Genomic DNA, 22,332 nt, shown 5'->3' on the forward strand with positions numbered 1-22,332 from the left:
TTTGTTGCTGGGGACCAAATATAAAACTGGAATCCCTGTGGAGGTCATGCAAAATAGCCTTGGCAAAGAAGTTTTATGCTACTTGTAGAAACATCAGCAGCCATTTTGTAGTGATGGGAATAAATTGACCAGTTGGTCTCTCGTTTTGGTTCTAGGAATCACAAGGCTCAATTGTTATTTAAACAGACTTTATTGTGAGACAGGACAACAGATTTTGTTTTACACAAACAGCTATGAACAGAAACATTTCACTGAAGGCAAGCAAGAACATGACTGGACTATGAACAACAGAAACTGTTGAAACCTGGTAAGACCATATCACAGTATCAGCTGATTTCACATATATAAAAAATTCAGTGTTAACAAGTTTATTCATGAACGGGTATGAATATACACCTGGAAAATATGCTTCACTAACTTACATGTTCCATTCCACGTTTGATAAGGATAGTTTGTATCTCTTACCATGATACACAAAGATGATTCTCATGTGGGTTTTCATATTCCCTGAAATTACTTTTGAGGCTCTCATATGGTCAAACTTGATTTAAAAAAATCGAGAAGACAAATTTATTTGACATGATAACAAATACCTTTCACTTAACTCAACAATTAGTCTTAACTGTAATCAAAACATAGGATAGAAATGAGATTAAAATACTGTAAATCGTGAAATTAATGCGACCCCTGGCCCCTAGCCAAAAATGCGACTCAATATGAATGCGACACACCCCCTCCTCTCAAGCATCAGTGGATTTATATCTAAAGAAAATACAGGAGAATCCTCGCCTTAATCCAACCTTACATTAATCCAATCACACACCGAATAGCACCGCTGAGTAGAGTACATGTACTTCCTCTAAAACAATACATACTCGCTGGCTCGTGTCGGCCTTTGACGCAGTCGCAAAGAACAAAGACAAAATCTCATCTGTTGAGTCAAGTGAAAGTCCCCAGAGCCAGTAAATCTGTTGCCTTCTGACCTAGAAAAATCTGTGAACACTAATGATTCCCTGATGTATGTTTGTTATCATGTCAAATAAATTTGTCTTCTCATAAATATTTTTTTTATCAAGTTTGACCTCAAAAGTAATTTCAGGGAATATGTCTAAAAAACTTGATGTTAAATCAGGGAATATGTATAATACCTGAAAATTTTAGGGATAATGTATATTCCCTGAGTGAATAAGACATTAAATATATTCCCAGAAAATTTCAGGGATTATACATATTCCCTGTAACATATATATACATAATCTGAAATCCCTATCAAAAGTTGAGTGGTGTATTTCCATATTAAATAAGTTATCGTATTGCCATATATTTTCTGACAAAACACATTTGTGACATGCTTGTATTGAATGAAAATCTGTAATGACATTTTGGAATATATAAAAAATGGAATGGTGCATAACTTTTTCCCAGGTGTATATAAATGAGATGTTTCATAATTTTGTAGTCACATTTCTGAGAGGAATGAAAGTGGATGTCTGGTGGGTAACAATCTTAAGTAGACAAGGAAACAATGCGTGCTGAGGAGAAGGTCATCCCAGCTGTGGGGAAGTGAAAGGGATCTGTTCCTGTATATACCTCCAACAGAAATAACTGATCATGCTCCTATTTATCATACTGTAACATTTTAGAAGCACCACACTCAAAATGTCTTCATTTTCCTTTGAAGGTTTATTGCACTGGTACGGCTGAAGATGCACCCCATTTTTACAATTTTTACATTTTCTAAAATTAAAATTTTCAGAAGTTGAAAAAAAGTTCTGGCTCACAGTTGTGAATTTCTTACAATAGAAATGGTGGAATGGTTCGGTCATCACCCATTTATAGAGATATAAAGCAGTAAAAACGTGGTGCAACGTTTTTCCCTTCTTAAAACCTAAACCATTATAATGATGTCTTGCTGTTGTTGCAGTTGATTCTGAGAGACACTAGTCTCGGCTAGTTGTATGTTGTGTATACAGTTCTACATAAGCTTATGATCCATACAATTATCAAGTTTCCGTTATTGATATATCAACATGTTCACCAATCTGTTACTGGAGTATAAGATGGTAAGATTATCACTGCAACAACCCATGTGACAAGTCCAGCACTACATGCATACGAGAGTGAAGATGGTATTCCAATATCCCCTCGTGGACCGAGAATTGCAATTCAGTTTTGCATTCGTTTGAAGGTGACAGAAACATATCTTGACATTCAAAAATAATTATGCAAATTTTGAATATCTTCAGATATATTCACAAAACAATATTTATAATATAAGTATAACACATCAGAATTTTATTCTAAAAAACTTGACCTCAAGAACAATCTCATTAAAACCAGATCTTAGTGCTTGCTTCCACTTTGTGTCTGATTTAAATGAGACTGCATCAAGTCTGGTATCTTGATTTTAGAAATCTTGAGAAATCTTCACACTTCCTTGAGTAAATGTATGTATATATATATATATAATATATATATATATATATGTGTTGACACAGGTATGCACATCACGATTATATCTGCATAACAGTACAAAAACAAGGGATCTTGAAATCAACATCTAAAAACTGACAGCTCATGATCAATCAGCACCATATTATCTGCAGACTCCAAGCATACAAAAATAACATTGTGGCACTAATATAGTCATAGTCTCCCACTCAAGTCTAGTGCATAGCTCCAGGCTCCTTTGGGATTTTATTTGGGATTTTGTAGCTATGTGATAACTTTTTATCTGGGACTAAATGTTAGTCTACAGGGGTGAGTGAGATGGGTCAAACATATTGTACAGTTTTTCAGTTATATCACAAACAGTCAGCTTTATGTGGGAGGAGAGCTCAGAGTGATGCAGCTCGCAGACAATAACCACTTGGTAAAAGTCATGTATACAGCAGTGGTGAAATCGAACCTGAAAAGTTAACTAACAGACAATAATGTTAGTCCGTCTTCCAGACCTGAGAGAATAAATAAACAAAGGAGTCCAACTCAAGTCTAGTATGATTTGGCAACTCTAGATGGCCTCAGCTCCTGAAATTATGGATTATTTAAGGCTCCATTTGAATTTTATTTTTTGTTTTGTAGACATTAGAGAACTTATAAGGTGAGGTTGACAGACCATGGCTCCTATGGTGTTACATGGTATTCAAGGGATGCAACTCTGCACTGACAAACACAATCTTGGGTAACTATTATCAACATGATAGATAGGTTTACATTGATGGAACTCCTGTAAAATGTTTTAAAAACATAATAAATGGTTTCTGATTTTTGATAAGTGAGTGAGTGAGTCGTTAAAGCTGCTTTAACACTGGTTTCCATGTATAAGGAATCACAGCCTTCCTTGTAATGTGCTGTCACTGATCGCCAACCTCTGCAAATTGATTTGAAATACTCATGTTGAAGATACATCAACTGTATGCCAGTGTATAGGGCACTTTTGTTATAATATCTAATATAGGATGAGTCTGTTCAGACACAATACAATGTGAGTCTGGTACAGACACATGGCATCATACAATGTGAGTCTGGTACAGACACATGACATTATACAATGTGAGTCTGGTACATACACATGGCATTATACAATGTGAGTCTGGTACAGACACATGGCATTATACAATGTGAGTCTGGTACATACACATGACATTATACAATGTGAGTCTGGTACATACACATGACATTATACAATGTGAGTCTGGTACATACACATGGCATTATACAACGTGAGTCTGGTACATACACATGGCATTATACAATGTGAGTCTGGTACATACACATGACATTATACAATGTGAGTCTGGTACATACACATGGCATTATACAATGTGAGTCTGGTACAGACACATGGCATTATACAATGTGAGACTGGTACAGACACATGGCATCATACAATGTGAGTCTGGTACAGACACATGGCATCATACAATGTGAGTGGTACAGACACATGGCATTATACAATGTGAGTCTGGTACAGACACATGGCATTATACAATGTGAGTCTGGTACAGACACATGGCATCATACAATGTGAGTCTGGTACAGACACATGGCATTATGCAATGTGAGTGGTACAGACACATGGCATTATACAATGTGAGTCTGGTACAGACACATGGCATCATACAATGTGAGTCTGGTACAGACACATGGCATTATACAATGTGAGTCTGGTACAGACACATGACATTATACAATGTGAGTCTGGTACAGACACATGGCATGATACAATGTGAGTCTGGTACATACACATGACATTATACAATGTGAGTCTGGTACAGACACATGACATTATACAATGTGAGTCTGGTACAGACACATGGCATTATACAATGAGTCTGGTACAGACATGATTTGGGAAACTGAATGAAAACAATTGTCAACAAAATAACATATTCTGCTGATGTTAATATGCAATATAAATTTACATGATTATACTTACAAAATTAATATTCATAAAAAAAGAACATGACATATGACTAACATCACTTGAAACAGTGCCCAAATTGTTCAGTTGAAACTCTTTTTATCTGAAATTTCATCCAGAAATACTATCAACATGACAGTAAATCTATATTCTTCTGAATAAAGTCTGTTCTGTGTAATGCTGCGTTCAGCAATATTTCAGGTATATGACAGCAATCGAAAAAAATCAAGTACTGACCAGACAATCCAGTGATTGATCGTGCTAGCAATGACCCGTTCTGTCGGGGTACGATGACACGCTATCAACCATGTCACCAATTCTACCACCCCAACCATTTGGTCGCCTCTTGACCAGCATAGGCTGTTGTAGTTCAGCTATATGACGACGGTCTGTAAATTGGCAAATCTGGACCAGACAATCCAGTGATCATCATGAGCATCGATCTATCTATTTGGGATGTGATGACAAAGTCAACCAAGTCACCAATCTACATCTTCCCGAGGCAAGAGCGTTAACTGACTATAAAAGTCCAGTTTCCACCCTTGCCAAACTATGCTGGAATTATGGAGTTACAGTCTGGCTCGACTAGTCGATTGCAGGATTTGCAAAACATGTGCATCGCCAACTCGTCAGCAGATATTTTCCAAATCTTTTCATGTTTTTAATCACGGTGCTCACGTGGTTTGATGTACTTCGCGAAGTAAGAACCGGTCGATCAGATCGTCTTGACTGGGCGCCACCATTTTGTTTGAAGCAAATGCATGTGATACGAGAGGTGGAATCTGAGTGGTCCATATGGGAGAGGCATAGAAGGGACATAACTCGTAATAGCCACTGGCGGCGCTACGATAGAGCCCAGGAATTCCAGCCTAGTTCGGCAAGGGTGGACACTTGACTTCTAAAGTCAGTTAACACTCTTGCCTTGGGAAGATGCCAATCTACTAAGGAACCTTTTCTGACAAGCATAACTTGCTGGGGACCTAGTCTAACCTGGGAATCTCTAAAGGCTTCCAGAATTAAGTATGATTGTCACACTGAAATCACCATCAACATAAAAAATATGTGGCCCTGCCCAGATTCTCTGGAATAAACACCCTAGACTCTGACAACTGTGTAGGGCTGGGACGAGTCCAGATTTACTACCCGTGTTCCCAACCCCCTATTACCCGTACCTATCCGGGTATCTGCTGTAGGTCTCATGGGACTGGTACAATATGTCCGTTTGGGAATTGTTTGACCAGAGCCCTGGAAAAGGTAATCAGGTACACTATGGAACGATCTGGTCATGAATATCTGAAGTTGACTGAAGCTTTATCTATATTCAAAATAATATCAGTCAGAAAGAATGCGTGAATAGTCTGAAAGAAATGTGAACATTCGTGACATGTAGTGTATTCACTGAGTTCTAGTCTTTAAACAATATATCACGTGACAAACAACGGGCCCGTGTAGTCCTGTGGGTACCCGGGTCCTACTCAGTACCCACTCGCCCCCGAGTACCCGAGTACCTGAGTTACCCGTCCCAGCCCTACAATAATGCAGCATTGTGAGTAACCATAGCAATCACAGACGGAAGTATTTGTTACATATTTGAGGTATAAGAAAACCCTGTATGTTTATTTTGGAAAACAGGAAGTGACTTGCAACACATTCAAACATTCCACCAATCACATTGTCTGGTACTTCTGTACAAGTGACCAATCAACACACACATCAGAAAATCAGAATACATCACAAAAGGGTTACTGTCAAAACATGGACTAACAGAGTGATAAAACTGAGAAAAAATATTTTGACGTTTACTGTCTAACATAAACAAGTAATCTAAAATGTATTCTTCATAGAAATTATCATCAATTACTATATACAAAACAAATAACCATAACAAACTTGTTATAAGCAAACATGAAACAGCAATGTTGTATTGGAAACAAGATTCTTTCAAAAGTTATTTTACGACATTAAAACATCTACTAATACAATAAGAAAATAACTATAATCTGTATATAATATAGCCAACATGCATCATAATATCAGTTTGTTTGTTGTTTATCAGCTCACTCAGCAATATTCAAGCTATATGACTATGGTCTGTAAATAATTGAGTCTGAACCAGACAATCCAGTGATTGACATCATGAGTATAGAGGGGATATGATGACATGCCATTAAGTAAGTCAAAGAGTCTGACCAACCGATCCTGTTAGTTACCTCTTACGTCAAGCATGGGTTGCTGAAACAATGTAAGATAATGCTGTCAGTTTATTCAACATGAAATGATTTTACAGATCGAGTAAAGGTCAAAAGAAAAGTCTTAATCTATCTTTAGAGACATTTGTTTTCTGTTTTACCAAGGGCCAGTGCTGAATTTTACAAAGTGAAAAGAGAAAGTAATTATATCCTGTGATGGACTGAAAAAAAGCTGATAAAACCCTTTTGTTTATTTAAGTGCATTTTCAAATCAACCTTGACAATATATTTTTTTTATTATGTCAAACAAGAAATTGTATTGGTTTGCCTTATTAACAAAAATATCAAACTTGGGCAACTGTCTGAATATTTTTTTCAAAAGCTACTCAAAAGTGTTTTTTGTGTGTTTGTATTTATTTAATTTCACAAGTTTTTTTCCATGAATATTACAAACCAACACTTCACTCCTTCTCGTGTGTATTTGAACTCGAGCATTTAGAGCGACAAGAACTTGACCCACCAGACCACCCTACATGCGGATAGACAGGCAGACACCAACCCAACTGAGCACAAGACCATACATGTGCTGTGCCCTAACAATTCACTGCCACACAAACACCACAAAACAATCTTTTAAAAAATCCTCTTTTCTCAAAACTGAGATAATAAAGGTACAATTGCACCATTCATATCATGAAGGTTGGCTTCAAGCAAGCAACACAGAGACTTGGCAATATCAGATATTGATTAACTGTAAAATAATTGTCCACCATGGAGACTAATCAAGAATTGAAAGTCCTCTCTTCTGCCTCGTCCCCTTGTCAAAGTCAGTGCTGCTATCACCACGGCAACGATACGTTGACGATGAATGTGGTGTATGACAGCTTCCTTCACATCAGCAGCAAGGCATCATGGGATAGGTCAGCTGCCTTTACACATACACGTGGACTTGCGGAGTTCACGTAATACAAAGGTATCTTTTCCTTCTGCAAATAAAGAAATTATACCAGGAGTTAAAGAGTGCTGAATAAAACAATGCTTCCCAAAGCACTTGACAGTCTTATGTCCCGATCTAGTTGGTTGGTTGGTTTGTTGTTTAACGCCGAACTCGGCAATATTCCAGCTATATGACGGCGGTCTGTAAATAATCGAGTCTGGACCAGACATTCCAGTGATTAATATCATGAGCATCAATCTATGCACTTGGGATACGATGACATGTATCAACCAAGTCAGTGAGCCTGGCCACCCGATCCCATTAGTCACCTTTTACGATAAGCATAGTCGTCTTTTTTACGGCAAGCATGGGTTGCTGAAGACCTATTATACCCCGGATCTTCAAGGGTCCCCGATCCAGTTAGTTCACCAACAGAGAGACACATGATATATGGTATGTTGCAAAGTAACCATGGTAACCAAATGTCAGCAAGATCTCCAATGATTGCAACTGTTTGTTTGTTGTTTGGCACCTCATTCAGCAATATTCCAGCTCTATGATGTGCTCGCCCACTGAGATACCATGCCGCAGTTTAAGATGAATACCCCACTCAGACACAGTATACTGACTCCAAGCCGACCAGTCCTTGTTTTAGCCCCTTAATGCCGAGCGCCAGACAGGGTAACAACAAGTACCATCTTTTAACATCTTTTGGTATGACGCGGCCGGGGATCGAACCCCAGACCTTCCGCTCTCCGGGTGGATGCTCTGCCACTAGACCATGGGGGCAGTTTGTAACTGTAGGTAACCATGAGACACAGGACGTACGGGGTTACATTATACAATCAACATACTCAACACTCCTTCTCCGGTATCAATCCCCAGTGAGAACAAGCATGAAATACTCCTATCCCCCACCAATATGACATGCCTGGTTGTGTGTAAGGCAAGGACTATTGTACAGTTTTCAAGATCTGCTCTGGAAATAAGCACTACCGCCATTTTCAGTCTGTCAAAGTTATTGCTATGGAAACTCTAAAAAATAATAAAATTTAAAATCCCAAATTATCAAAAGGTACCAGTCCACCACTAGACCTATCTATGTGCCAAGTTTGGTTAAGATACAGGTGGTTTTTGAGTTCCACTCCAGAAATGCTACGCAACGTGAGGGACAAACAGAACCCAATCCTATATCCCCCTTAAGGCCTTTCACTCTGAAATGTTCCTCATAATAAAGAAGTTGACATCCATCAACTCTCTTTCTTATGTGTATCACTTCTAAATGCCTTTCAAAGACAAGAATCCTATCATCAAATCTCAGCAGCGTTTGGACACGAAGCCATTCATCACTAGAACCTAATCTGGCCATGTAGGTTGATAAGTAAGGTTGCAAAACACAACCAGAGGGAGTAAGGTGAAATGGAGTTTAACTCACATTCAAGATTAAAGCCATTTCACCTCACAAACAGACTACGGTCTAACGACCTTACCCACGACCTGAATACAAGTGCTTCTGATCATGTGTTTACGTGTCTGTGATCCGAATAAACAACATTGACTGAAGACATCTGTGCATGCTCAAGATCAAAAGAATCCGCCTCACAGGATTATTTACAATTCACTCAACAGTGAAACCACTGAATGAACAGCATACAAAGATCTGCCAAGCTATGCTATTTAAATGGTATCCCTAATTAGGAGGGCTGGCTACAAAAGATCGATAATCTGAATTATCGTCGATGGGAAGAAATATAAACAATTATCCATTAGAAGATTGTGTCATCGATAATATCTTGTATAAACTTTTGTAAAGAAATAAAGTATTAATTATCTGAAGCAGACTTGTTTTTGTCCATTGCCGGGAAAGAAAGCAACTGATTTTGTTATGCCGAAATATTTTCTTAAATGCCCACAAATTTTCCTTGCATAAAGGTGTCACAACTCACCAGTGACATGAAATATGTTGTTTTGTTGCCATGGTTTTTGCATATTTGCTCAAAGTTACTTCTCCAATATTAATCGATAATTGATCGAAATTTAGTTAATGATTATCGATCTATAAGATTCATATCGATAGCCAGCTCTACCACTTAGAGTCTATTCGTCAAAAGGGCACTAATTACTTTGATACTTCTACACTACTCTACAAACTTACTCTCTGGTGTTTCTGGTCTGACGGATGCCAGGTAATCTTTGGCTATCTGTACAAACAACTCCTCTGAAAAGAAGAGAAAAAGATTAACTTTAAACATTCAAATAATTTAGATTTTATCATGTTAAAATTACCTGACAAAACATATGCTATCATCACAACTATGTGGGTAAAACTGACTCCAAGTTAATATCACCAGCTGAATAACTTCTTACTATTTGAGGTAAAATAATCTGGAAAAAGAGACAGGCTTTTAAAAATACACATTACACAATATCTGTCTGTGTCCTAAGTTGATGGTAACTCTAATATAGTGACATTGACAGTCTTGTCCAGCCAGCACATCAGTGTACAGTGAAACTGACCCTAGCATGTCAATGTACAGTCAAACTGACCCTAGCATGTTAATGTACAGTGAAACTGACCCTAGCATGTCAATGTACAGTCAAACTGACCCTAGCATGTTAAAGTACTGTCAAACTGACCCTAGCATGCCAATGTACAGTCAAACTGACCCTAGCATGCCAATGTACAGTCAAACTGACCCTAGCATGTCAATGTACAGTCAAACTGACCCTAGCATGTCAATGTACAGTCAAACTGACCCTAGCATGTCAATGTACAGTCAAACTGACCCTAGCATGTCAATGTAAAGTCAAACTGACGGTCTGATGTGCCTAGCACGTCAATATACACCTCACACACTTACTGATGTTTTCTCCTGACTTGCTGGAAGTCTCGTATATATCAGACATGCAATCTGTAAAGAAAAAAGTGAGTGAGTGAAGTGGGTTTAATGCCAATCTAAAAATCTTACATTAAATTGCATATTTACATACTTTATATACCTATCTCACACTTTGCATTGAACAAAGTTGCAAGCTTCTAAAAACAATTGAGCCGAACACATCCAAGCATCGCCATGGTCACCAAAAGAAATAGTCACCCTCTGTAATCACATGCATAGCGACCGACATGACATGATCACCTGACTACCCTTGCCACATCATTCTCTTTCTCAGAGCTGACAGCTGGAGGAGCTGTGATGTGGGGATGGTCGGGTCGGGTCAGGCATATAGCGTGTAAGGTAGGAGAATGCAGTTTCTATGTACAAGATGTCTCATCCCCCAATGGGAACTGGTACTCAGCCTGGGAACCTGAATAATATAGACAATGAACACAGGTGTGATAGTTCCAAGAAGTACTGATTAGCAGGACGGAATATGTGTATCATCCATCTGCACTGGACTGGTGGATGCCTTGAACGTTATTGACAGAGATGTCACGTAGATAATGGGAAGCGAAGACAGTATCACTTCCAAAAGCATCCCTCCATAATGGCGGAGAGGGTATCATCGCTGTTCAAGGTCGTGGTAGAGGTGACAGCTCAAGCTTCATATGGATTGGACGTCCCAGGTAGAGGCAATCCAGTGAAGGTGTAGGCGGATGAAGCCAAACGGAGATTGTAGTACAGGAGACTTCCGTTGTGGCCGCTGTAGAAAGTGGGATGAAATGTCTCTAATGGGAGCGCTGAAGTAGACGCACAGACTTGAGGTAGATACAGAGTGCTCCAACTGGGCAAGTGGTCATCTGGGCTCAGGATGGACACCAGTGACGGGATGGTAAACAAACGGTCTGGCTGTCCTGGAAGCTGATTGTTCATGATGAGGTCCCAGCTTAAGCCCAGAAAGACCTTCCCATTCTGCAATCGCTCAAACTGGACCCTGTTAACAACCAAAGCACTCACTCTAGCAGCAGTTGCAAGGGCAAGGAGAAAAAAACGTCTTTAAGGTGATCAGTCCTTGTCAGCCAGTGGTTCATATACTCAGCAGAAGTCAAATGGCGGAGGATGACGTCAAAATCTCAAGCGGGGGTCCAGAAGTGAGACAACTTACAGCCAACTTGAGAGACTGTAGCTCACCAACCATAGAGATCTTTGATCCGGTTGTAGTGGCAATGACAGTTGCTTGCCGTGAGATAAGGTAACTAAAGTGGACCATTTAAGCTTCTGAGTTGATCGCAAATGTTCGAGATAACTGGCGACCTGATGAGGAGAAGCAACCTGTTGGTCGGCTTGGTGTTTACCGTTTGGCAAGAAGCGACTTCTGGAGATGAGCCAGATGGAAAGATGGAGGGATTCGTGCAATGGGTATAGCAGGTGGGAGTGAGGCTGGAGTAGAAGATTGTAGAGTCTCTCACTGGAAGTTAAACAGCGTTGTGAACCAACCCTGAGTTGGCAAATAGGGCACAACCAAAAGCAGTCACAAGTAATAGGTGGACGCCGCCTTCTGAATGACCCGAGATAGAATGCCGGTAGGGCAAAAGGTGTATGCACGACATGGCCAAAGCTTGGCTTCCGTTGCAGACGGTGTTTGCTGAATGGTAGTATCCAAGAGCACGAGAACGCGAGGGGCACAGAGTCGCAAGACCACTATCTAGTTTGGGAACCACAGCTGTAGAAGACAATCCATGCGTGCTGGAGTTGTCAAAGTTGGAGCGAGGAGTCTGTAATCAATCACGTAGTTGGTGGAAGGTACCAAAGGCCTTGTTGAGGTTAGAAGCGACATCAGACAGGATAAGCCAGGCAGGAAGCATGATGGTAGAGGAACCGGCAGTGGGAAACAGTGGGAAACATGACAGCCAATCATCTGCTGAAGAGGTGAGGTGAGGTGAAATGGGGTTTAACATCGCGTCCAAGATTAGTGCACTTATATAGCGACGTGCATGCACGTGTGTGTGTGGCTGCTTGTACTAGTCCGGACTGATGTTGATTTATAGTGCTAGCACACTGAGATACCATGATACCCCACTCAGACACAGTATTACGGACTCCCAGCCGACCAGTCCTTGTTTTAGCCCATTTAAATGCCGAGCGCCAAACAGGGTAACAACAAGTACCATCTTTTAACGTCTTTTGGTATGACGTGGCCGGGGATCGAACCCCGGACCTTCCGCTCTCGGGGCGGACGCTCTACCACTAGACCACGGAGGCGGTCCATCTGCTGAAGAACTTCGCTTGAGCTAAGACTGTCCACAATCAAAGGAAAGGGGCAAACGCAGGGTTGCTATTTCAAAGCTCCTTGTAGACAAGGTGGGGGAAGGCTGATGATCCAAGTCGATAACAGGTGACACAGTGGTAACACTTGGGGAACAGGAACTGCGGATCCAGAAGGAACGAACCATCATGAAGAGGTACAATCGGCTGACAGGAATGGTGCTGTAGGGCTGATGTGACAGCCTGCAGGAGCTACTCGGGGGCCAGAACACTGGTCTGGTCGTGATGGTCCCAGAAGTAGTCACCGGCTGAGTGGATGGTTTGATCGCCACGGTAGGAGTCGGAAATGACTGAGAGAACAGCGAACCAATCAAGTGGCAGATGTGACAGTGATCTAAGGACGCATCCTCGGGAGTAGTAGCGAAGCAGTAGTAGTCAGCACAGGAGGTAGTCAGGATAAGGCGTTGCATAAGAGTAGACTAGCATGGGATGATAATGATTCATATGCGGGGGTATCAATCCCAACTGTGATGTTGATCCCTATAGTCGCTGTGGCGACAATGATCCCGAGACAAAGGACGAAAGTCTTGTCAATGAGGGTTAGAGTCGTATGAGCGGCCACAACAATAATCTGTATCACATGAAGACGGGTGTGATACAAAGGCGATGAACAATCAGCTGTGTCTGTATAATATTCACCCTCCGAAGCGCATGATCGTCATGCTGAGCAGGAGTAGTATGTGACGAATTGGAAGCATCAGTGAGAGACCATCGATTCTGAGAAGGTCGATCTCCCAGGTGTAGATCGTGTTAGTGTCGATCCCGAGTGGGGTGTCCTGTAAACTGGCACGGCTATCCTCGGAATGGTGATCCTTAGAGTGTCGATTCTTTGAGGAGCGATCCTGAGATTGTTGAATCCTCAATCGTCACTCCTTAGACCGTCAATTCCTGGATGAAGAACGGTGATCCCTGGCCGACACGCGAGAGCGATCCCTGTGAGAGGTAAAGGACGAACACGTACCATCATTCTGAGGCAAAGTTGAAATGGAGGAGGGGACACAGTCACCTTACAGTGCGTGTCCCACCTGTTTGGGTGGTGACCATCGTGATGCAAGGATGTGTTCGGGTGAATGGTTTTTGGAAGCTGGCAATTTTGTTCAAGCATGTTTCCACAGTATGATCGAGAGAAGGAAGAAATGCAGTGTGAGAATAAGTTTTAAAATGTTTGTCAAAGTAGAATCTATTACTGAAATAAAAAGTGAGTTTAACGACACTTTGAGCAACATATCGATCATATAACAGCATCTCAGCTTCAAGTAGAAGCCCAAAGTGATGGAGAAACCCACAATCACAGGTATGATGCTGACAAACCAAGAAACATAATCAGGGTGAGCCAGGATTTGGAACCAAACCCCAACAAGCATGAAATACTCATATCCCCCGCCAATATGACATAATGTTTTATGAAAAATACAGAAGTATTTCAAAGATATTGAGTTTATGTGTATCTGGATGTATCCAAGAGTCTGTCGTACCATCAGCCAATGCTTTCGCTGCTCTCTCGTTCACCCGCCGTAACTCCGGGTCATTGGTCACCAAGTCCTTCTTTGTACCACACAGGTAGATCTTGCAACTCTGCAGAAAACAAACAACTGTCAAGTGTCTAGTTCAATAACAGCAAAACACACTGAAAATCTTGATATAAATGCGTCTCCAATTAAATGGGACAACTGGCCCCTAACCCAAACTGCAACTCAGTAATAATACGACTTCCCCCTGTCCCAAGTAATCCAACCTCAATCAAATCAAACAGCAAATAGCACTGCTAATTTTCGCTGAGTAGAGTACTTCCATATAAACAATAGTGTTTTCCTGACAACACTAAGGTTATATCAATGTTTATTCTGTATGTATAGAAGGTGTCAACAAACTAGAAGGCAGATGACAGGACAAAGAGTGTAGATCTGAGGATAAATGGGATGAAGCCTATCCATGCATGCTGGGTCGTGTCAGCCTTTGATGCAGTCGCCAAGAACAAAATACAGCGCGCTACATGGGTCGCATCTGTCTGGACTTGCTGGAGCACTCAACGATGCCTAGTTTGACACGAGTGAGTAGGTCTCCTCATCCCAGCAGTGATAACCCACCGGATGTCCATTATGTATTTTCTACAGTCTGAATACTATATTGTATCATACTTGCTACAACTGCTGCTCAATAAACTGTGATGTGGAATAGATAGTTGTTTGTTTTTATATCCAAGTTGGTATATCCGCTATTCAAAGTGTGCAGTGAGGCCGCCTTATCAACAGTCATTTCTGAGAGATAAATACGAAGTTTAATCAATGCGAGCAAGGACCACTTGCAATTTTCTCAATTTTAATTTCAATATTCTCTTAAGATGCTGAATGTTACATTTTTATTGCATTGTCTGTTACCTTACCTAAAACGCCAAATGGTTCTTGCTTTTCTTCCAAACATGAAATCAACAAATAAACTAATTCATAACATGAGCACACTGAGCCAGAAGTTCAACACACCTCTTCATGGGCCTTGAGTTCGCCTATCCAGAATCGAGCACGGTCAAAGCTGGATTTGTCTGTCAAGTCAAAACACAAGATGGCCGCTCTGGCACCACGATAGTAGATTCTGCTCATAGCCTCGTACCTTTCACTTCCTGCTGTGTCCTGCATTACATCACATCAATCTCTCCTTTATTCAGTACTGTTCACATCTTTGGTAGCATGCAGAATATCAAATTGAATTTGAAAAAATTGACACTCAAATGAAATTAGTGCAGGTCATGTGTTTTGTTTGTCTATTTGTTTGTTGTTAAATGCGTCACTCAGCAATATTCCAGCTATATGACGCCAGTCTGTAAATAATCAAGTGGACCAGACACTCCAGTGATTGACATCATGAACACCGATCCACGCAATAGGGATACAATGACATGCATCAACCAAGTCAGCGAGCCTGACCACCCTATCCCGTTTGTCGCCTCTTACGACAAGCATAGTCGCCTTTTATGGCAAGCATAGGTTACTGAAGACATATTCTACCCCGGATCTTCACGGGTCGCAGGTCAGATGTCTTTAATAATAGTGTTATAAGCATTAAATGTCGCCCATTGAGCTCCGGTAAATATATTGGCAACTTTCTGTCCTTTGATTGGTTAAACCGAAAAGCTAAACAAAATTAGGCTAGATGCACTAACAGACCACTGTTTCCTGATTGGATAATAATACAATGGGCAGGGCTGTGTTGCATTATTATGTTGAATAACACCAATTTTGTATTGGCATATTTACAAATCATTTTTCACGTTTATAACTCCACAAATGCAAAAAATGTACTGAAGTCGATTCTTAGATAATGCCCAACTAGGGTTGTTCATCACATCACTGGTTTTTGTGAGTATAAGCTATGTTGTGAACTTTGTTAAACGAAGATGATGTAGTGGTAGTTACCCACCTTCCCGAGGCAAGGGTGTTTACTGATTACAAAAGTCCAGTTTCCACGCCGAACTACACTGGAATTACGTGGCTCAATATTTTTTTGTGGCCACCAGTGGCTTTTATGAGTTATGCCCTTTCTTTGTCCCTTCTATTGACCAATCAGATTCCACTTCTCACACCACTTACATTTGCTTCAAACACAAAATGGCAACGCTAAGTCAAGATGATCTGTTCAATAATCAAGATCTACGTCACAAAATGGGTCTTACCTCGCAAAGTGCATGAAAGCATTTGAGCACCTAGATTAAAACCATGAAAAGATTTGGAAAATATCTGTCGACACCCAGTTGACAGAACGCATGCTTTGCAAATCCTGCAATCAACCGAAATCTGCACGTTGAAATCCATGTCTTGTTCGTTTAGCGATTTTGATTGGACTATGCATGTACTCATTAGTCCAGCCAAAATATAACTCCGGAATTCCAGCCTAGTTCGGCAAGGGTGGAAACTGGACTTTTACAGTTTGTTAACTCTCCTGCCTTGGGAAGATGTAGTTACCTAACATTTGTTTTTTGTTGTTAAATGCTGTACTATGCAATACTCCAGCTATATAATAGAAGTATGTAAATGATCGTATGGGCCAGACCATCCAGAGACTGACATTACAATCATCAATTTGAGCAATTAGGATTCGATGACATGCAATAATCCAAGTCACCGAGTGTCCCCAAAAGGGTGATCAAGCAATGGAACTGTAAATATATAGATCTATAAGAGACAATACACGATCAGCATGTTCAGGGATTTTATCCCACTAACCCATATTCCCATTACGAGGGCCTGTCCATCAACGTCCATCTTCTTGGCACCAAAAGCTGCCCCGATTGTCTGGAGAAACACGAGTAAAATAAAGTAAAGTATATATACAAGATTAACAATACAATAAACATTTGAACAGAGCAGTGTCAGTTCCAATGATGTTGCCATGGTTACTTGTTTTGTTGTTACATGAAATATGTATGGTGGGAATTTGCCAGAGACAATTAATTGCCTTCTTTTGAACTCTCCAGATTTGATCAATTGTTGTTGAATCTTCAGAACAACATTCTTTTTTCAGGCCTAACTGACAATTACAACAGAACAATGAAAACAGATTTCACTAATCAGATTTCATGACTTCAGACAAATTAACCAAAATAACATATTCAGATATTAGTAAAGCAGGGAAAATTAGTACACTGACGACTACTTTCAAGCAGACATGACAAATAAACACATCAAGAACAGTGACATATACCATAATACCAGTACAGACACCTGACAAGCACATCACTCAGGAATTTACCCAGGATTCCAAACGAAGTGTCCTTGTCAGGGAAATTAGGAAAAAATTGTCTTTTTGTTCAACAATGGGATTTTTTTTAAAGTTTGAATTTCTTTAATTCAGGTGTATTTCAACATGGTATTTTAACACTGCATTCCATGCAATAATGATAAACCATGCATTAAAGCCTCTCCTCCTTGATTGTTCCTCTTGTTAGTGAAATACAAACCACCTCTAAAATCTGTACCATACTGATAACTATATGGACATAAATTGGGAAGTTTTTAATTCAAATTTGGTAATTTTCCTGACATTTGTTGCAGACTTAGGGCCCCATATCGGCCTCTGAGCAGGTCTGAATAAATCTGACACCAATTGAGAGAGCTCTGTCTGTGGTAGCTATGCTGAATCTGATTTCAGTGAGCAAATCTTGAGTTGGGGTGAGCTTGAGCTTGACATTTATTTTGACGTTTTGTTTGGAGTGGAGATCATGGTGAGGAACAATAATAGATTTAGGCTTTATGCAGCAGCATACGGGTGTGAGTGTGTGACGAACACAGGCAACAGAAGAGTGCAGCAAACTGTCAAACCATTACATTCTGGTATGGCACCACATCGCCACTGAATCGGTCATGGATGTAGCGCTCGACAAGACTTGTCTTCCCTGCGTATGCCTTCCCCAAAAGAACCACTTTGATGTCTACTCTACTTCCTGCCATCAGAACTCTTGGTCATCCTAGGTACTGAAAGAACAAATGTAGGTGATGATAGTAACAGATGCAGTGATGATAGTAAGAAATATGGAGATAATTACAGAATCAGTGGTGAATAGTAACCATGGTAACAGATGCAGTGATGATTGTAAGAAATATGGAGATAATTACAGAATCAGTGGTGAATAGTAACTGTGGTAACAGATGCAGTGATGATTGTAAGAAATATGGAGATAATTACAGAATCAGTGGTGAATAGTAACCGTGGTAACAGATGCAGTGATGATATTAATAGATGCAGTGATGATATTAATAAATGCAGTGATATCAGATGCAGTGATGTTATTTATAGATGCAGTGATGGTATCAGATGCGGCGACAATATTAAGAGATGCAGTGATGATATCAGATGCAGCAACGATATTAATACATGCAGTGATGATAATAACAGGATGCACACATGGTCATACGATTCAGGAACATTTCCACATCAGAGTAGTCTCATGAATTCAAGTACAGAGAAGGTTGCCAGTACCACATGCTTGTCATGACAGTCAACATAGAATGAGAACCAGGTGGATATAATGTGTGACTATGGTCCCATTAATACATCCGTCAAAGTGTCATCGTGTCCTGATGCCATGGATGATTGCTCTAGCAGTCATGATCCACAGCTTGTTTGTCTTGCCCAGATGCAACTTATTACAGGCTGCCATGACAACAGTAAAATTGTTGACTGTAGCATAAAACAACATTCACTCATATAAAGTTATTTACAAGACAGAAGCAACTGTAGAGCATGTTTCATCACAACTATGCCCTTGGAGATTCCAGCCCTATGGTAGCATGAAAGGGTTCCCTAACCCTAATGATTGCACATATGGTAGACATCTTAAAGGGAGGAGTGCAGGTCATATGTGCATAAATGCAAGCAGCGCTTCGTACACAGTGCCAAACATTATTAGCTACTAATCCTTTTTGCACAATGCAATGATCACAAGTTAAACATGTTACAGAATCTTTTGGCAAACAAAAATTCAGTCAAGAGATGAAAGCAGTTATACACAACCTTCATTAGTGATTAGTAATTCTGGCACATTATTAAGCAAAAACAAAATTTAACATGCATTTTACTTTGTTTGACAGGCATTACTTAGAAATTGACGGATGACAGGGAAGACATAGGAAAATTTTATGGAAAACAACTTCTTTAATACCGTAAAAAGCGACATTTCGGTATAGATCCTTATACCGTTGTCGGACAAGCAAGACTGTCCATAAAATTGTGTCTACCATGCATTTTACTTCTTGTCACACTTATTAAGAACACTAATCATGCTAATTACTATTATATACTGTTTACTTCTGTAACAAATTTAATCAACATGATACCTTTATATTCAAACAGCAAAAGGGCAATAATTAAATGTACGGAGCACCTTTAGAATACAGTACCACAACTTCTCATGAGGACGATCTCTGCCGTAGGTCACATGTCTCAAGACAAGCAGCCAGTGACCTTCGGATTGTTAGCCTGACAGCTAACCGACTGAGCTACGTCCACAATGTTAAACTTAGAGCAAATTTACCTAGTCATGCCTATGACGTTACGGAACTGAACGAAAAGGGTCGAATAGGTGACGGACACTTACGAAGGTTACGGGTAGGCATGGTGTCTCGCGACTTTAGTCTACGGACACTAGCGAATGATCCCGATGCCATTTGGCACACTCGTCCCATTCCGTAATCTACAAGATACCGAGTGGTGGGGAATGAGCCGATATGCCGCGAACTGAAAACGGCTCCAGGCGTCAGGCGTCAGACGTCGAACTCGTGAGTATGCATGAATGATATGGTATTTAATAATTCGTCGGGTGATTTTTGTGACAGAAAAGTGTGGTAGGGAACACTGTAAGGATGATGTGGATAATAGTAAGGAACAATGGAGGAATAAGCATGACTAGTGACGACACAACAGTGAGTTCGCTTTTGAATCAGTACTGAAAAAATGTAGCAGGTGAAAGTGGCTTGTGTGAATGTTCCAGGACAGTTTCCAGTAGCCAAAATATTCGACACAAAACCATTTCATCCTTTTTACTCGACGTTTTTGTGTGAAGAATATTAGGAGCCGCTATATAATCTATAATAGCCACTAAACGAGTACCTAACCCTAATGATCGTAAAGGGGTGATTGATCGTAAAGGGGATCCAAGGGTTAAGGATAGACTTAGGGTAATCTATGAGCCACTAAACGGGTTCCTTACCTAATGATCGTAAAGGGGTGATTTATCGTAAAGGGGATCCAAGGGCTAAGGATAGAGTTCGGGGTAACCTACCCTAACACTGGCAACATTTGGATGTGTTCAGCACCAATATAATATCCCTAATAAACTACATTCTTGTGCATAATAATGAAAATTAATGCAGCGAAAAAATCATATATGTATATTAGTTCCCATTTATAACCCTTTTAGCCACTTGAATTACGAGAAAAACGAAATAAAAAATATATAAAAATAAAAGTGCTTTCGTAAACTAGCGCTTGCTATAAAATGCGCCGCCGCAGGCTATATTCAGTAAACAAATATTCAAAACTCTCCACAGCGCTTGGCGTATTCAATGACATTTCGTGTAGAGATGATAGATCACTTGGAGGAGCTTATGCACACTCGATGACCCCTGACGTCACAGGGCATTGTTTGGCCGGTGTGACTGGCAACAAAATACTACAAATTACGTCATAGGGTATAATCACGTGTTTGAAAAGTTTGTGGTACTGTATTCTAAAGGTAGGCCCAAAATGCTTGACGTATGTATGCAATATAGTCATAGTTTGTGAATGTTACTCAAAAGCCCAAAGTCCAAAAGTCAGTGTCAAATGATGATTGCTCTGGTATGGTAGACATCTTGTGTTTTGTTCTTCATTATTACAGACAGAGTTTTTCTTTATCAGAGATAGTAGCCAATTTGGCTGACATCATCAACGGAAACAAACTATCTTACATTATTAAACAAAACACTAAGCCTTTCCTGTGTTTGACAGCTGACCAGTCTGGGCTGATGAATCGCCTGTTCACGAAAGATCAAGATAGTGGGCTAAAGCCAAGGTATGACCAACGGTCTTGTTTGACGGGTTTGACTAGCCAACGGCTCTGGGCTCATAGACATGATTATCAATACAAGTTTCGATTTAGGCTTACTTGACTTAGGAATGACCAGTAACTAATGGGCGCAAGTTATACGCCCTTATCTTAAAAACAACATCGACACGAAAAACTGTGGCCAACCTACAATGTGAATGTAAATCAAGACTATTTACCCACACTGAAAAGATCGGCTGTGTCAATTGTATCTTCTGCGAACAAAACCGCAAGGGTGTTTTCCACAAAAACCTAATTTTCAGAGTGACTCCCCTTGAAAAAGCTCCACCTATTCCGTTCAATCTCGCAAAAGCATACTTGTAAATAATCTGAAAACGGATTTTATTTGCTTGTCTAAAACTGTCTTAAACTTAGATCTATGTTCATTATATTGTTATGCTGAAATGTATAAATATGATATGAAGACTAAGTAACCTAATGTACGTAGAGTAAGTATCACCTGAGTATTGGCCAAATGAGTGATCATGTGCCCATATATGTAGCTGTATTCCTCGTATGGGGTTACATAATACTTGTTAAGTGTTAATAATATTTTAAAATTAATAAATATAAGGAACTGCATTTTTGGACACTTAAATATAATCTTCTGTTCAGGATAGTCAGGTCGGGACACATAACTTTATCCTACAATGCGAGACATGCGTAAATTGTTTTTTTCCAGTATATCAGGGGCTTGCTTAAGTATTTTTGAAAAACAGAATCAACATTACCAAAATGGGAAGCTGTGTTGGAAAGAAATATATAATTGGAATTCTAGCCATTATATAACCATCTATAACGTTTTCACTGTATGGAAGATACTTCCTTAGTCCTTACAATGGTGTCAGTCCAAGATCATTACCATCTTTTACCTACCCTACCAATATTAGACCTAAATGCATGACTCTTTATGGATAGAAACGTCATTTATTCTTTGTCACAACAATTCAGAGCTACTTCTTGCTCCTTCGTCCGCTGAATGATGTATATTAGACCAATGA

General features: G+C 40.0%; 1 protein-coding gene across 4 annotated transcripts; it reads right to left on the reverse strand.

The window, feature by feature from the left end:
* Nucleotides 1–6,001: 6,001 nt before the first annotated feature.
* On the reverse strand, nt 6,002–21,627 carry LOC124138496 (ras-related protein Rab-24-like). 4 transcript variants are annotated; one of them, XM_046505178.2, is made up of 8 exons: nt 21,515–21,627; nt 18,069–18,221; nt 16,974–17,042; nt 15,237–15,383; nt 14,232–14,331; nt 10,411–10,461; nt 9,705–9,767; nt 6,002–7,598 (listed from the first exon to the last, which is right to left on the reverse strand). In XM_046505178.2, the coding sequence occupies exons 2-8, from the start codon at nt 18,195–18,197 to the stop codon at nt 7,534–7,536; spliced, it is 624 nt and encodes a 207-aa protein (XP_046361134.1). In that variant the 5' UTR covers nt 18,198–18,221; nt 21,515–21,627; the 3' UTR covers nt 6,002–7,533. The 4 variants fall into 4 exon arrangements, with proteins under 4 accessions (XP_046361134.1, XP_046361133.1, XP_046361136.1 ...); XM_046505177.2 differs by having other exon boundaries at nt 21,511–21,608; XM_046505180.2 differs by having other exon boundaries at nt 18,075–18,221; nt 21,511–21,607.
* Nucleotides 21,628–22,332: the final 705 nt, after the last annotated feature.

The sequence above is a fragment of the Haliotis rufescens genome, unplaced genomic scaffold (genome assembly GCF_023055435.1).
Source record: "Haliotis rufescens isolate VD_foot unplaced genomic scaffold, xgHalRufe1.0.p SCAF_97, whole genome shotgun sequence".
NCBI classification, from domain to species: Eukaryota; Metazoa; Mollusca; class Gastropoda; order Lepetellida; family Haliotidae; genus Haliotis; species Haliotis rufescens.